The 17,349-nt window shown below is 45.9% G+C and overlaps 2 protein-coding genes across 4 annotated transcripts in view; both read left to right on the top strand.

Annotated features, from left to right (window-relative positions):
• pafah1b1a (platelet-activating factor acetylhydrolase 1b, regulatory subunit 1a) overlaps positions 1–5,614 on the top strand; it is a 36,503-nt gene extending 30,889 nt beyond the window's left edge. For all 3 annotated transcript variants that reach the window (XM_048264362.1, XM_048264364.1, XM_048264363.1), the window contains exons 9-11: positions 362–463; positions 624–780; positions 1,624–5,614. In XM_048264362.1, coding sequence (XP_048120319.1) covers positions 362–463; positions 624–780; positions 1,624–1,697 — 333 coding nt within the window. In that variant the 3' untranslated portion in view covers positions 1,698–5,614. The remainder of the gene's footprint in view (positions 1–361; positions 464–623; positions 781–1,623) is intronic.
• Positions 5,615–6,208: 594 nt separating this feature from the next.
• mettl16 (methyltransferase 16, N6-methyladenosin) overlaps positions 6,209–17,349 on the top strand; it is a 30,126-nt gene continuing 18,985 nt past the window's right edge. Inside the window, exons 1-4 of the mRNA XM_048265510.1 lie at positions 6,209–6,227; positions 6,454–6,519; positions 6,610–6,744; positions 16,721–16,917. Of these exons, the coding sequence (XP_048121467.1) occupies positions 6,617–6,744; positions 16,721–16,917 (325 nt within the window). The 5' untranslated portion in view covers positions 6,209–6,227; positions 6,454–6,519; positions 6,610–6,616. The remainder of the gene's footprint in view (positions 6,228–6,453; positions 6,520–6,609; positions 6,745–16,720; positions 16,918–17,349) is intronic.

Here is a 17,349-nt window from a genome sequence, read left to right on the forward strand (position 1 = left end):
TGTTTTGAAGTGCAGAGCGTTCGACTTCGTGCACTTATCAAAGCTGCAGCTAAATTGAATATTAGAAGCATGGCCACGCACACTTGAGCACCCTGCACTTTGATGCTCAGCCTCCTTATCATTCTGTGCAGTAGCCCTCCACCTCTGCCTCTGACGCAGGGAAATGCAAGGCTGTGGATGGGCTGGAGAGAAAGCTGCTGGGCCACTGCAGTGATTTTTTTTTTTTTCTGTGGCCCAGACTGTGGAGAAATCGCCACAGAAGGCCGCCACTGCCCATTTTCTCTCTCTCTCACTCTCACTCTCACTCTCACACACACACACACACACACATGGCACTAAACTGTGCTCCTGTTCTCCCCAGACTAAGAAGAGTGGCAAACCTGGACCCTTCCTGCTTTCCGGCTCCAGAGACAAAACCATCAAGATGTGGGACGTGAGCATTGGCATGTGCCTTATGACACTGGTGAGTCCACTAATGGCCTGTCACAGGCTGGAATGGTAGGATTGGGGCAGTGGCTGAATGTGTGTATCCATTAAGAACTGTCCGTTATACGTTACAGTGTACATTCAAATTAGGAACTTATGGGGCGATGATGGTGAAGTATGTGTCTTCTCCTGTGCAGGTGGGGCATGATAACTGGGTGCGTGGAATCCTCTTCCACCCCGGCGGGAAGTTCATCGTAAGCTGTGCTGACGACAAGACCCTGCGGATCTGGGACTACAAGAACAAGCGCTGCCAGAAGACCCTGGGTGCCCATGAGCATTTTGTTACCTCTCTGGGTAAGTGGGTGGAGGAACTGGGTCTGCGGTCCATGATCTTAGTCTCGGTGGTGATGATGGTGGAAGTCATTTATTTGCAAGCATCTGGGTTGAATTATGCCTCATATGAGCCCATGTGTGCCAAAGATCCTTACCTAAACAGTGCCAGATTAATCCACCCACTGGCCACTTTTGGCTCTTGCCAAGGTTCGGTCCGGCTCTCGAGCACAACGCGGTGTCCGGGGGCTGCTGGCAGCCAGTTCTGGGGCTTGCGGAGTGCTCCAGGGCCCTAACTGTCTGAATACAGGGCTTTGGAGTGGATCAAGGCTCAGGAGGTCTCCAAGGAGACAGCCCAACACGCTTTTTTGTCTGCTCCCCAGCCGGCTGTGTGTGTTTTTGAAGACGCCAGGAGCTTTTGAATGCGGTTTTGTGAACTGCGCTCATATCTGCACTATCGATTGGTGTGCTACCTTTTGGAGAACATGGGCATCTTTTGAGTAGCTTTGTTTTGTACACTTCATCTTTTCCTGCACGACAGCATGAAGGTGTATCATTAGTTTGTCCTGAGGCATAAACTCAAACAAACCATTGTTGTGTTCAACGACAAATTAGATTAGAAATATTCTGTTATGTAAGAAATTGAATGCATATGCTAATGTCCGTCAGGCTTTCATCATGGTACTAAATGACTCATTTGAATGTTCCTATCTCTGCTCTTGATAGGAGCACTTGTTTTCCCTTTTAATGCTGTGTGTTCTCTCTCTCTCTCTCTCTCTCTCTCTCTCTCTCTCTCTCTCTCTCTCTCTCTCTCTCTCTCTCTCTCTCTCTCTCTCTCACTTTTTTCTCTTTGTGTCCTCTTTGCAGATTTCCACAAGGCAGCTCCCTATGTCGTCACTGGGAGTGTAGATCAAACAGTAAAAGTGTGGGAGTGTCGCTGATGGTCACCGGCAGGACCCCCACACTGATCCACCTACCGCCTCTCCCCCCTCCCCACCAAAAGCCCATTCCACCCTTGCCAACACCCACCCACCTCACCCCACCCTCCAACCCCCTGCTCCATCTTCTTCTGGATGCACTCAAAACTTACCATGGTTATTACCCATTGAGCTCTGGTTAAATAACTATTGTCCTTTTATGTAAATTATTCTGGATGTAGATTCAGCTATTAAATGTTACACGAAAAAAAGTATTCTTGCATGGTGAATCCAAAATTGTATACTGTAAATTTACATAACGTTGTTTAGAAGTACCATAGGGTTTAACACGGGGCCGAACCTTTCACATTGGTCCGACCTACCGAAGGCAGACGTCGACTGGGTTTAACGTAGGGCACTAAAACTGATAATTTAATGACAGTGTCGTTCTTATGTGTCATTTATTTTTGTCTGTCTATTTTTTTATTTAGATTTTGTTTTGTTTTTCTTTCTTTTTGATTTTTTTTTTTCCACTGTCGTAGTCTGTTGGTGCCTAGCTTGGTGACATTTGAGGGGGGTAAAAAAGACAATATAAAAGGAAAAGCTATAATCCTTCCGTGGAGATTTGGTTGTCTGTGGGGCTTGTTCTGAGAAATTTCTCTGTAGCTTTGTAACATCACTTCTGAAGTGTGCTTACCATTTCTCTTCTTGTGGAACTAGATCATATTTTAATGGCTGCATCTAAGAATGTTTTCAAAACCTGTTGTCTGGAAAACCTTTAGGGATTTAAAAAGCTTTGTGCTCTTGTCATGACACGTCCTACGGCCTAAAGTCAGTGAAGGAACTTTCACTTTTGAATACTCGAAGGACACATTCTTGAACTGGCGTTTGAGTTTGCCAGTTAGGTTGCAGAGTGAGCAGCATTATTCGATTTATGCTTTTTATTTTTGTTTGGATTTTTGTATTTCCGGCCATAAGCCACATTCCCATAGTGACACCCATAGCTTTATCAACCTCTCACATCTTTAACTGGAGATTTATCTTGACACTGTGGTTTCATTTTTTTTTTTAAGCCACCCCATCCCACCCCCAAATCAGAAGCAGCCCAAGCATCTTAAGGCATCGTCATGGCACCCCTCTGAAACGCTCCAATTGGGTTTGGGGTTTGCTCTTTGTAGGGCTCTCATGGCATAGTAGAAGTATAACTCAATTAATGTGAGTAAATTCATGCCTCTGTTCCCTCCATGAAGCACTTAGTTTACCACAGCAAAACAACAAACAAACAAAATCATGTAAACCTGTGCTCCAGGCCCTTTTGTTTTTGGTTTGCTGCTCTAGTGGAAAATTGAAGATTAGCTCCGCTAAGTTTTAAAAATACGTCAACCCCTTTCTTTTGTGTGGGAGAGATGTAGAGCATGACAAGGATTCAAAGTTTTCCCTTATGTGTGTGTTGGGGGATGTGCAAAAAACGAAGAAGAAAAAAAACGTCTCTTGTAAGCAGGACACAAACTAAATAAAAATCTATATTGTTAAAAGAAAATGGAGCGAAAGGAAACCAATTTCTATGATGAAAATGTAAAGCTTGTTAGTGAGGTGGAAGTTCAGTGCTGTCATTGGTTAGGTTTACAGGGATTTATTTAAATCAACTTTTGAAATGAAAGTGAGATTGGTTCCAATGCCAGCAGTTGCTGCGCTTTTGCTAATGCCTGCTCTATGCAGAGAAGCCCAATGTGAGGGGCATCTGCCACTTAAATTGGCATATTCACCAGGTGACCACAGCGGCTCCCTCCCATTGGCCTGGCGCAACTGAATCGGTGAGGTTGAGCGTGCTGGAGGCTCGGTGAAAGTCCTTACAGGCAACGCAATCGACCAGTGGCCGTCCTGTTAGCGGCAACCATGGATTCCCACGCTGCTCAGCTTGCAGTCCCCATATATAGGATCAGTGTAAGAGCAGGCGATGGGAGCTCCTTTTAAATAAATCCCAGCCAACAGTGACCAGCTATTCCTTTCATTAACTTGAGAAATTATCAACAGGAGTTCAAAAAAAAAAAAGAAAGTCTGACCAGGGCAGCAGACTGACAGAAATTGAAGAGAATGAAAATGGAAAAATTAATTAAAAAAGGAATAGAAGTAAAAAATCCAGTTAACTTGCACATCCCTGCTCTGTTTAGATCTTTGGGTTCACTTCCAACCTGGAGCTCTAAGACATGTAAAACGTATTAATAAATGCATAAAACTGATTTCATTTTTTTAATTAGCCCTTTTTCCATTACAATGCAATGACATAATAAAAAAAAAATATCCTCTGCTTATCCAACCTGTTATCTAGCTAATTTTCCTGTTGTGTGTACCTGCTGATGCTGCCGCTAATGATGACGATAGAATCCTAACTCTGGTAGTGACTAGTCCGAGGTCTGCTCCTGTCGACCAACACTGCTGCATGCAACAGTACTGACGATCGAGCTGTCTGGGTGAGGGGTGTCTGTGGTGCAGACAAGCGTTGAATGCTAAAGCGTGTGACATTCGTCTCTTATGACTAACCCTCAGGACTCCCTGCTGCTATGTCAAAGCAGCCTAATTGACAACTTTAATTGTTAAATAAAGAAATAAAATAAATAAAAAATATATAATGAACAGAAACAATCTTTCATCTCTAGTTTAAAGGGGATGGTTGTGTGTATGTACATAGATGATCTAATGCGATTAGCTATTTAATGTCTTCAAACTTAAGACACCCCTACCAGATAGGTCAGCCAGCATGATGAACTGTGGACAGCTTAATATGTGGTTGTAGAAAAGACTTGGTCTCTGTGCTGTACAATGGAGGATGACTCCTGTTTTTTATATATATTTTTTTTTCTCCATTTGTGATGGGATTGCGGCAGACTGGAGACCCCCCCAACCCCCCTTCCCTAAGGGAGGTATCCTCCAACACCACACCACTCCCCCACCCTTACCCAAGGAAACACCGTTGATGCCTCCTGTAGAACAATAACCTCCCATTTTGGGAGAGGATTGCTTCAGATTGCGTTAGTCAAATCATCTCTTTTTGATTTTCTTGTTTCTCTTGAGTCCATAGCCAGGGTAGAGTACTGGGCCCACTGGCCCTTCACACTACCCTGTGACCTACTGGATGGGAAGAGAGACCTCAAATACACCAAAGGGTGTATGTGAAATGCTTAAGGTGAAAGATGTGCAAATGTTTCATGCTGTAAACTCTCGTACACATCAAAAACCAAAAAATGTGGGAAACATAGGACATTGCATTTAGCTAGATTGCCCTGATTATCTTTTTCTCTCTATTTTCTGTTCTTATTCACGGTGTCCACAGATGATCTCTACAACAACAAAAAGTCATCCATCTAAACCTGCTACTCCCTTGCTGTTGGCAGACCTCAGGATTCTTTCGGCCATAGGTCTTCACAGACAAACGAAACAAAGTTGGTTAACTTTTGCAAGAATTTTCTGACTTGCCTCTTGAAATCAGATTTCCCTGGTTTATATTTTTGGCTGCAGAGGATGAAACTAGAGGCGTTCTTGAGTTCTGTTGATGTGCTTTCAACAGGCACCAGGCAGACCCAACAGCCCACAACGCAGGCATTAGATCCTGTGCTCCTATGTGGCCTGGGAGAGGAGAGGGAAAAAAGCTCATGTTTGCCACTTACAGGTCCCAAGCAATCCCAATGCTGCACTTGCTGTCAGGGCTCATGCACAGACAGGCAGTAGAGATGCCCAACGCATCGCTGTCTGTGGGTCTGTCCTCCAGCCTAGAGTCCATCTGTGTGCTCGGCGCGTGCTTTGTGAATAGATTCGAGGGCTTCAGATTTCACAGCTCTAATGGGATTTTTTGCTTTTATGGTATCACTGTTCACTCAGCCAATTGTTAACAATATATCTGGATGTCATTGTTTGCAACATAATTAAAGAAAATCTCAAAATTGTCTTTCTGTGTTTTTCTTTGTATGTATGTGTACCTGATGTTTGATTTTTCCACACATTAGTTTATGTGAATTAATAGTCAGTGACCCTTTTAATAAGAAGAGTCAATGTCTAATTGTAATTGATGGGAAACAAATATATATTTATAAAGAGGTCACAATATTTTGAGTAATAAAAAAGTGACATCTTGGTATGAATGTAGTGTAGTGTGAAGGTGGAGTTCAATTATACAAGGGTCAATGATGTAATGTTAGTTACTATGCTTTGATCTAACAACACCTTGCATGGACGGGAAGTATAATGCTCAAGAGGCAGTCTTCTATTTAAGACTGGTGATCACCTTTGTACACAGATAAGTAGCTGCTTGCATTGTGCATGCAAACAAATAAGGCTTGATGAAGACATTGCATCAATCATGTTGTGTTTGGTTATAAATCTTTATCTCACATCATGAGAAGTCAGACATAAAGAAGAGCTACCTGCATACTAATGTGAGCCCCAGATGACCACAGTGCATTTTTACCACCCAAAATGCCTACGTCATCATAAGTGTCGGCGGCGCAGGATTGTGACCAGTCATCCCGGAACATAGCATAGTTGCAACGTTCTAGCAACGTGTGTGTGTGAGACTACCTTAAACTATTTGGATTTACTTCAAACGCCCGTAGTAATATGGTTAGTCGTGGCAAGTACTCAACAGCATTAATGTCTACACCTAGTAAATCGCACGGGCCGTAGTTGACGTTCCAAAGCCACATTGAAATAGAGCTAACTGGCTAGCACAGTTTTCAGTGGACGTTTAAAGCTAACAGCATTAACGTTGGACGTTATATGTTGACAGTGAGACACTTGCCAAAGTCACCTGGAGTTCTATCTTGTTCTACAGCTGATCCATCCTCAATAAAACGTCAGTTAATGACATTATGTTTGGTGAAATAGCAGTGGTGTTTTTGATAATGTCCTGACAGGGGTGCTTATTATGTTCTTTCTCTTTCAGTTGCAGGATGGCTCTTAATAAATCTATGCACCCAAGAAATCGTTACAAAGACAAACCTCCAGATTTCGCTTACCTAGCTTCTAAATATCCAGAGTTTCAACAACATGTGCAGACCAACTTGATTGGCCGTGTCACGTGAGTATCATACTTGCCTGAGTTTCTTTGCACCGTAGACTTGCATACAGGTTAGCAGAAATAATTTAGGTGTCGTAACTATTTACTCACCCTTACTGTTTTAAGGCACCTCATCCATCATGCATGGCTTGCTTTGCGTTTTCTCTCTTGGCATGGGCAGATCTCTTGACTGTGGTTAGTGGACAGGCATTGCCTGTGGCACCTCATTTAGGTTTATCTTAGTACATCTGTGGGATTATTATCATTAGGCTGTCATATGTCTTTGCTCAGGGGTTGATAGGTTTTTATTTATTTCATGTAACTGTCAATCTGTGCATGCTGCCGATAAATGTAATCTACCCTGGTGAATCTCAGTGAAAAATCTACAGTAGAAGAACTTAATAGGCATAGGCCAAAGATTGTTGCTGAAGGGTTGCTTTTGTTTTCTCTGTGGTTGTATTAGGAAGGTGGTGTATGACTGGTATCATCTGCAGTAAGACAAGTCAAGTAGGCTATTTCCTCGGACGTCTTCTGTGACCTCTGATTCTTTGAAACTTGAGACTTTCCTGACACTTTGCATTATTTTCACTGTATCGTCCTGAAGTTCACTAGTGCATTTGTACCGAAACCACCTCTGTGATCCTGACCCAAGTGGCACTGTGCTCTGATCTTCACAAATGAACCATGAACTATGGGGATACAAGGATTGGACTTAAAACGGACTAAAGCCTGCAGTTCTGGTAAAGCCCTTAGGTTATTTCTGCTGGGGGACATGCAGCTCTCTCATGGGAGATGGCACTGGTCGATTTGCCACTTCATACTCTGGGAAACTGATTTTTTTTTTTTTTTTTTTTTTGGTTGGTTTTTGGAAGCAACGAGTTAAAGATTTTGGGGATCAATAGTCCAGCAGGGACTTTTGTGCCTGTCCTATTTAGGTGGTGGCAATCAGCTGATGGGGAAGCACATCCTGCTGAGTCTATTGATAGGTTGTGTGTGTGTGTGTGTGTGTGTGTGTCTGTATCTGTGTCTGTATGTCTGTGTATCCTCAGCGAAATGCTATATTCACCCACCCTTAGGGCAGGGATAAGCTGTGGCCCTCTGGGATTCTAGGAAATTATTTTTAACAGGCATTTGAACTCTATGTGCAACTCCCTAGAAAAAAAAAAACTGCCTTTTTTCTTCTTCTTCTTCCCTTTCTGGAGCATGGCTTCATCAGTGCCTTTGGGTTGTTTGTTTTCTTGCCTGATATGATCCAGACTAGTCTAATTGTTGCATCCACAGGACAGGCTCTGAGTTGTAACTGTTCTCACCTTTTCATGTGGATGCAGTGCTAGAGTTGTAGGTCTCCTAGGATCTGAAGCCCTTGGAGGTAGCAGAGCTAGCGAATGCTAATGATGAAGCAGGCTGCAAGGGCTTGGAAGCTCACCAAACCCAGACACGCTAGTGTTGGGCTGGGGAAGTATACAGACAAAGGCAGCTGCCTCCCCAGAGAACAGAGGGCTTTTCCTGCCAGTGGTCAGGTGATGCTGGAGGGCTGGTCTTCACTCTGTCTGGAGACATGATCTCTCCCCTATACACTCTGGAGGGTCTGCTTACTGTCTGCAGCCTGTAAAACTGCCCTGGAGTCACATTCATACACAGTTAAACTTGTACAGACGCACGCACACACACACACACACACACACACACATGCACAAAGACATGTATGTACACATACAGAAAAATACCAGTCAGCATTCACGTGCAAAGCTTTCAATCACAGTTGCTTGTTTGACTGGCATGTTTATCTTGGGTTTTGGAAAAATAACACATTGATATTATTTATGCATGCAACTGAGCTAAAACCTCAGATCCTCTCACTTTTCCCTCCTGCTTTTCCTGGGTGCTGTGATTTATCTCTCTCTCTCTCTGTGTGTGTGTGTGTGTGTGTGTGTGTGTACAGTATGTCTGTGTCTGTGCGTGTGTGTGAGATCCCTGGAAGCAGCACTGCAGAGAGACTCAGAGTGGCAGGTGGAGGAGAGGCAGCAGGGACTGAACACACACACACACACACACACACACACACACACACACACACACCACCAAGTGCCAGACTGCTTCATGTCCAATAGCTGTGCATGAGCTCAGTCAGTAATTGGGACGCACAGGGATGAAATATGTAGAGAGCTAAGGGAAAGAGGGGGAAAGTGAGAGGAAGAGAGAGAGTGAGAGAGAGAGAGAGAGACTTATGTGTCATCCTGTCTCTTTTCTAGCTCTGAGAGACCCCTCAGATCATTACTGCCAGAGAGATGCTGGGCTGTCAGAGACACATATAGCTTCCTGATGGAACAGGGTTTCGTGCACTCCAATAGAAAGGACACAAACACAGAGAGTCAGGGGGGGGGGCTCTTTGCCTTTGCCATGTCTTGTCATTTTGTTGTATATTGAAACAACCCATTGCCATCCTGCCATTTCAATTCATACAACTGTGGAGCACAGAATAGCTACACTGCCTCGCCCTTGATTTTCACACGGGATATTCATACAGACGCTGGAGAACAACAGATGTTAAATGTGGGCATTGTTGGCAGAGCTGGCTGTTATCCAGTCAGACTCGTTTTACTCCCAAATGCATCCCGACACATACTGTATATCTGCACACACAGCTGAAATCTTCTAAATTGCTTTCAGAAAGGGGGATTATTGCTTTGTGCCCAGTGTGAGGTGTGACATGAGTGGACCTGTGGGTGAGCGAGTTCTGACAGGGTTGGCAGGTGGAGGGGACCGAAGCCTGTTGTCTTGTCTCAGGTGTGCGAGCGCAGGTCTGGCCACGTGGTGCTGTTTGAAGGTGCCGAGTGAAAGGGGCCCCACGTTGGCCGGCTCGCCGCCTTTGATCTGTAATAATGATGTTTTTTTGGAATCCCAAACTGTGCCCTTTAATGAGGTGGGTAGAGCTTGGGCCGAACTCATCTGGTGTGTGTGTGTGTGTGTGTGTGTGTGTGTCTCTCTGTGGCTTCTTTGTCTTTAAATGTCTGTGTTGTTTTTATTATTTCTGTCTTATAATGAAGGGTTGTCAGTTGTAGAATGACAAGATAATGATGGATGTCCTAGTCAGCACCTCATTACTGAATGAGATTGCTGGCTCAATACATCTCTGAAGATAGTCTTTCTCTTTTGTTCTCCTGGACTCACTCAAACACACAACCTCACATGTACGCAACATTTTCCTAGGGAGACCAGAGAATCCAACACTTAGCTGCACATGTGTTGACTTTTTCCTTTTAGACTTTTCTTTGTTTCTCTTTGTATGGAGGTCTTTGTTTGCTTCACCCTCTCTGGCTCTTCATCTTTATGTGAGTCAATCTCACTCACTCCCTCTCTCTCTCTCTCTCTCTCTCTCTCTCTTTCTCTCTCTTTCTCTCTCTTCTTTCTCCCTCTCTTTCTCTCTCTCTCTACCTCTCTACCTTTCTACCTTTGTCTCTCTTTTTTGCCTTTATCTCTGTCTTTCTCATGCTAAGCGCACACAGTGAAGCCTCTGCCCCTGGCCGGCTCCAGCAGTGCTGGCTTCTTTCATGTTTAATACATACCTCTCCTTTCACAAAGATCACCTCAGTAATCCACCAGCCTGCCAAGCTGGAGACGGCTGCTCAGTCCCTGCTCCTCTTTTATGAAATATGTGCTGAGCTGCACAAAGTCTCCCCAAACTCAGCAAATGCGTAGAGAAACTGTATGGTTTTCCAGCATACACTTGTGGTCAGTTTGGTTCTGGTCAGGTTTTTTAACAAACCTTTTTAACAACCTATTGAGGTTGGCAGATTTATATTTAGTGTTGGTAGCAGGTGTTGTTCTCAGGTGTATGTGTTTGTGGGCGCTTGTGTCTGTATGTGTGTGCGCGTGGGCATGTATGTGTGTGCATATTTGCAGTTATAACAGTTTCAGAGGGCATCTAAATTCATTCATATGCTTTGAGCAACCCCCCACCCACACACACGTTCACATACCCACCCAAACCCACCTTGCTGTATTTGAGATGCAACAGTATTGCTGCCGTGTTTGAAGGGGAAAATGGCATTGTGTAAATGCAGATGAATGCAGAACATGCTGCCGTGTTGAGCAGGTGTGAGAGTGTTTACCTGTGTCAGCATGTTGGCGTGGGTTTGAGGCTGCCAGGGAGTTGTGGGGGTTGAGCTGTTAATATATTTACAAAATAAATAAATAAATAAACGACGAGACGAGCCCAGGCATCTGCAGCTGAAAGAGCCAAGTGCCCATTATGGCACACAATTAACAGGAGGCCCTGCCACAGACAGTGCACACACCCACGCAGCATCCACCCCACCCCCACCACCACCACCACCCAAACAGCTGGCCCCTCCGTCGGCTCCGCCAGCCGCTTTTCACCAGGGTGCCAACAAAGACGACAAAGACCAACTGCACCAACAAGTTAGCGTAGGGATTAGTCGAAATGTTTGCCAAAGTCGGCAAAAAAAAAAAAAATCAACATATTTCCACTGCCAGACTTTTCTTTTCTTCTCCCTCCTCCATCACCAGTCTGTGTGGTCTTAACTGGTAGAGATAAGCTTCCTTAAGTTTAGTGTAAGTAGCAGCCATTTGGAGGATGTGGGTAATCTGGAGGGGATGATGAGGGTGAGGGAGTAGAGAGAGAGAGAGGGGGAGTCCCAGTCTCCCACCCCACCCCATCCCAGCAATCTCCCAGAGCCAGAGTGGAGGAGTGAGATATGGCGAAGAGGGTAAGATGTGGGCCACAGATGTCAGTGGAGAAGAGACGGGATTAGGAAGAAGCAGGAAAGTAGAGAGAGAGGAGGGGTGAGCAAAGAGAGAGAGAGGACAACGTCCATCACCGGTCTCTGTCTGACAGCGACCCGACCCAACTCCACCTCAGCCTATCCTATCCCAGAGCAGCAGCGCTGAGTAGTGCGCGCCCGCCGCCAAATTAAAAATTCAAAGTTCAGAGTGACATTTAACGTCTCCCCTCTCACATCTGCCGAGCTCCCCAGCTCTCGGCTCCCGTCTGCCGGTCCTTTCTGCAGATTTTTGCTGCTAATAAGTCGAGCATTAATCTCCACAGTCGGCGCTGGGCTCGCTGCATTATTGATGTGGGCCGCGCGTGGATGAGCGCTTTCTTCTGGAATGAGAGGAATAATCAGAGAGTTAAGGGCTGGACTCGGATCAGTTCTTTAGAGACGCGGAGTGAGTGTGGATCCTAAAGATGGCTTTCCCGTGCTCCACCCACCTCAGTGTTCCCCCATTCAGAACAGAAAGGCAGGAGAAGAAAGAGACCTGAAAATCAGAAGAATCGTCTTTTTACGTCTTTCTCTTTTATTTTACATCTCTCTCTCTGTCTCTCTGTCTTTGTCTACTTCTCTACTTTCCTGACTTTCCTTCCCCCCCCCCCATCACCCCACCTGTATATTAATATATATTAATACCTTCATTTACCCTATTTTGTGATATTAAGCCTGGCGACAGGAGATTTCACAATGTCGTGCTACTCTGTATAGAAATGAATTAAATTGCTTGCCTTCACATTTTACTTCTGCACTTTCCTTCACCAGTGTGTGTTATTGCAGTGCTGTCAGTCACTGAGGAATAAGAGGGGGGTGGACCAGAACTATGTACAGTGGGCTCTGACGGCCAAAACCATCACTTCACATTCCCCTGCTTGAAGAGGCATCGTCTCCACTTTCATCTCCCCGACGCCAGAGCCAAAGGCTGGAGACATCGGGCTTTGTTCTCTGGACGCGAGATGTCTGAGAGAGTGAGGCTCTGGCTGTGTGTTTGTGCTCACATCTCCTGAGGGCAACATGAGACAAGCGTGTTTTATTTATTTATTTATTTTTCTTCACTTTAATTGATGGACAGAGCAGAGCGAGAAAGCATGTAGTGTTGCAGCGGAGGAACCCCGCTGTGTGTGTAGTAGCGTGATGGAGTAGGAGGAACCCCGCTGTGTGTGTAGTAACGTGTTTCTAAAGAAGGGGGAAAAAAACGTTTCCATGGTAAAAGGTCACTGCTCTAATGATGGTAGATAGTGGGGTTGACTGACTTTTCTCTGTTTTACAAGTGCCTCTCAGCCCTCTCCTCTGCTAGGTGTTAGTGAGTCGCCTTGGTCTGTCTCATAGGCCACATGTAAGAATTCCCAATTTCCCAACGTGTATTTTAACATTTTTACCTCAGATGATGAATTTACTCCAGCATACTGGCTAGCCTAATTTACTAACAAATTGTAAATGATCCTTGGTCAGCTAGCTGTCTTGGCCATATATTATCTGCTGAGTACACTTTGTGGTACTGATGCCATAATATCTAATTAAATCTCCTCGTTGTTATAGTATACTGTGTGTTATAGCAGCTGTGTGTGTGAGACAAACCGACATTGACTGAATTCACAGCACCTCTCCTTTCACCCCCATGTTTAGCAATATTCTGACCGTGTGTCCATATATATAATAGACAGACTACACCTTTCACAAAGCAGCATACATTTTTTTATATTATATACTTTTAATGGCTTTTTTCTGCTATTAGTGAATGTGTGTGTGATGTCTGTATGCTACTGAGACCTTGCATTTCCCCTGGGGATCAATAAAGTATCTATCTATCTGTCTATCTATCTATCTATCTAAAATGGTGTAAAAAAACAGTTTATGGCTTTAAAACGACTTAATGTCATGTTGTTTTGAATATAGTTGACAGAAAAAGAATAAGAAAGAGGGAAACGTGTCAAATGGGATGATAAGGAGTAGCTGTGTGGTGAGATGGGAGATTGAGCTAATGGAAAAGAACTGAGAAAAGGGAACTAGCTTGCTTGAGAGAAAGGGAGAAACAAGGGAATGAAGATTCACTGAGATGAGACATGATTGAGTCAAAGTGCAATAACAAATGCCATCTGAAGAGATGATAAATCACAGACAAAAGCTCACTGGATAATGCAGTTATTTTGAAATCACTTGAGTCAATATTATAATACTCCACACACACTATTGAAATATGTCACAGACATTAACATTGTTATTTTTGTAATGAAGAATTGCACTGTGATGCATGGTAATGATTTCTCTGCAACACAAAACGCCTTCAAGCACCCAAAATGTGCATGTCCTTTCCCTGACATTCAGAAAGGTTTGAGAATATCTTTTGTGATGGTTTAGCATTTTTGCACATACCCTAATTGCACTACCTTCCCATGTTGCTGCAGGGCTGTTTTTGTTCCACTGCTTTGTCCCTTCTGCTCATGGTATCTGTGTATGTATCGTGCCCATGTGTGTGCTCGTGTGTATGGGAGTCTTTCTTTCTCCTGCCTGCCTGTCTGAGTGGCTCTGCTGAGGTGTGCTAGTGCCCTTGCTTTTTCATGCCCTCTGCTGCTGCAGCCAGTGATGAGCAGTGAATAACATCAGCGGCAGCAGCCGTAGCGTAGCGTAGCGCTAGTGCGTTTATGAGGGGAGAGAAACTGCTGAGGTGGCTTCTCTCTCTGTGGACCTGGTGTGTCCTTGGTAAGCTGGGGAGGTGTAGGGTGGTTTACCCACAACTAGCTCTCCTCTCCCCTACTCTCCTCCTCCCTCTCCTCTCCTCCTCCCCTACTCTCCTCCTCCCATACTCTCCTCCTCTCCTCCTCCCATACTCTCCTCCTCTCCTCCTCCCATACTCTCCTCCCCTACTCTTCCTCCTCTCCTCCCCTACTCTCCTACTCTCTCTCCTTGTCTTTCCCTGCCGTGCTTGATTCTGCCTGGAGCTGCTGTGACCTACTCTCTCTAGGGGGCACAGGATGTGAGATAGTCATACTAACCTTTCTCCAGCCACGCCAGTGTCAGCCATATTTATGACAGGCTGCTATCATCCATTATATCACAGGCAGCTATGCTTACAAATGTGGACTCTCTCTTGTGCACATACACACACACACACACACACACACCACACACACACTTACTGTTAGCACATACATATTTCTGTATTTTATATGCATATACGAATGCAAATGGGCGTGTCTCTATGTTGACTTTGGTTAGTGTGTGTGTGTGTGTGTGGGGTGTTGCCGTGGAGACGATGTGCGGTATAGCCGCAGCGCTCCATCTCTCCTTATGCACAGCAGCAGGGCTCAGCCTCATCAGTGGCTAAAAATAGCCGGCAGTCCGGCAGCCACAGACCCCCTCCCCAGCATATTGATCATGACCTGACTGAGCCACCCGGCCCACTGGACCCAACAATGGACACATTAATCTGGGTCAGACGAGCTCTCTCTCTCTCTCTCTCTCTCTCTCTCTCTCTCTCTCTCTCTCTCTCTCTCTCTCTCTCTCTCTCTCTCTCTCTCTCTCTCTCTCTTTCTCTCTCACTCTCTCCATCTCTTTCTCTTTATCTCTCTCTCTCACCTTCTCCATCTCTCTCACTCTCACTTTTCTCTCTCACTCTCTCCATCTCTTTCTCTTTATCTCTCTCTCTCACATTCTCCACCTCTCTCTCTCTATCTCTTTCTCTTCCCCTGTCTCTCACTCTCGCTTTCTCCCTCCCTCTCACTCCTCTCTGCCCCCTCTCTTTTCTCTTTCTCTCCCCCCCTCTCTCTCTCTTTGTCACCCCTCCAGTTTGTGGGTGGTGGGGCGATGACAGTGGCTTGGCGGTGTCTGGCTTCTCTGCCACCTCCCCTGCAGACTGTGTGGGCTGAGTGCAAGGGGGCTGAGTTCTCCACCCTCTGCTGTCACCGCTCTGCTCAGGGCTGCCAGGAGACAAAAGAAATCACCTGAAGGTCATGTTCACACAGCGCAGTATGCAGAGCTAATGCACTAATGAATTAGGGAGATGTGTGGCCCTGATAAGTTTCCTCAAAAGTATCAGATGCTCTGCTGGTCCTGATGTTGTAGATAAGCACAGTGTAGGGGGTCAATGCAGCGTAGGATATATGGTTTTAGATTATTGTGTTAATTCCGTAGGATAACATGCTAAACAGTAATTTGTACAAAGGCTACGTCAGTGCCTATTAGATGGTGATCACCAGGTTGGGATTACGTTAATCTGCATATGTCAAAACATGTAGTGCCTGAGATGATCTTCCCATCAGCAACTACACAGCAGGGGATTATGGGTAGCAACCACACAACAGGGGATTATAGGTAGGCTCATGGAACATGTTGGGGTCTGTCTGTTTTAGGGTTTTTGTTGTTTTTATCACCACGTGTGGGAGACAATAGAAGGATAGTGCCTTAAATGCATTCAACCACACCACACCACACACACACCACACCACACACAGACACACACACACACCACACCACACACACACACACAGACACTCTCACAGCAGGCTTCCTATCCAGACACACAGATTCATGGATACATAGGCGCACCTGGAGGTGCTAGACATGCACACATATTCTCTCACACACGCACACATATATACACACACTGGTGTGGTTCCATCCATGGAGGTGTGAATGTGTAGAGACGTTTTAATTACAACTATCCTCCATGCACTTTACCCCTCCCAACACAAAAGCATGACTCCCAAGCGCAGTGATTCATTAAAGATGTAGGAATGGGAAGTGATGGTGTGGGGGTGTATGTGGTGGGTGTGTGTATGGGTGTGTGTGTATGGGGTGTGTGTGTGGGAGGGGTGGAGGTTCATAATGAAGTCCTCGTTAGCCATTACCAGGGTGGTGCAAATTGATGGGCCCCTCGTTCGTCTTCCCCATCACTGCAGACGTGTCTGTGATTGACAGTGATGAATTGAAAAGCTTCATCTTGCCGGGTGTATGATGTGGGGGGTTTAATGTGATTATGGGCCAGTGAGCCTCCTTGCTTTCACACGTTTTGTCTTTGCCCAGCAATTTTCTGTTTTCTCTTTCTCCCCTCTCTCTCTTTCACTCTCATGCTGCATGGTCCTGTTTCTCCACCTCCCTTTGTCTTGTTTTAGCTCCTTCTCTCTCCTCTTCTTTGTCCTCATCGTCTTCTACCGTCTCTCTCTCTCTCTCTCCCTTTGTCCATCTCTCTCTTTCTGTCTCTTCTGCAGGTTGAACTTCAAGGACCCCGAGGCGGTGCGGGCCCTCACCTGCACGCTGCTGAAGGAGGACTTTGGGCTGACCATCCAGATCCCCCTGGAGCGCCTCATCCCCACCGTGCCACTCCGCCTCAACTACATCCACTGGGTGGAGGACCTGATCAGTGACCAGGGTGCCTGCGACGGCCCGCGCAGGGGCATCGACATCGGTACACTCCCTCTCCCCCTTCTCTCTTCCCCCCCCTCCCTCCCTCCTCCCCTCCTCTCCCCTCCTCTCCATCCTTCATCCTTATCACACCCCTCCCCCCCCCTCCCCTCCCCTCACTCAATCTCCCTTGCAGCAGTCATATCTCCATCTCCCGTCCCAACCCCCCAGGCCTCGCACCTCTCCTCCTTCCCATCTCCGCCCCACTGTGTTTAATATGAGGCTCATAGCAATGCACTCACGGGATGTATTAGTTGGATGGACCACCACCGCCACCGCCACCACCACCACCACCACCACCACCACCACCACCACCACCACCTCCACTGCCTCCACCACCACCACCACCACTGCCTCCACCTTTCCCAGCCCCTCTGGCTGTTCAGGCTAGTGTGAGCCAAAGCCCCAGAGCTGCCACTGCTCCTGCTGCTGCTAC

This window comes from Alosa alosa, chromosome 15, assembly GCF_017589495.1.
Source record: "Alosa alosa isolate M-15738 ecotype Scorff River chromosome 15, AALO_Geno_1.1, whole genome shotgun sequence".
Taxonomy (NCBI): Eukaryota; Metazoa; Chordata; class Actinopteri; order Clupeiformes; family Clupeidae; genus Alosa; species Alosa alosa.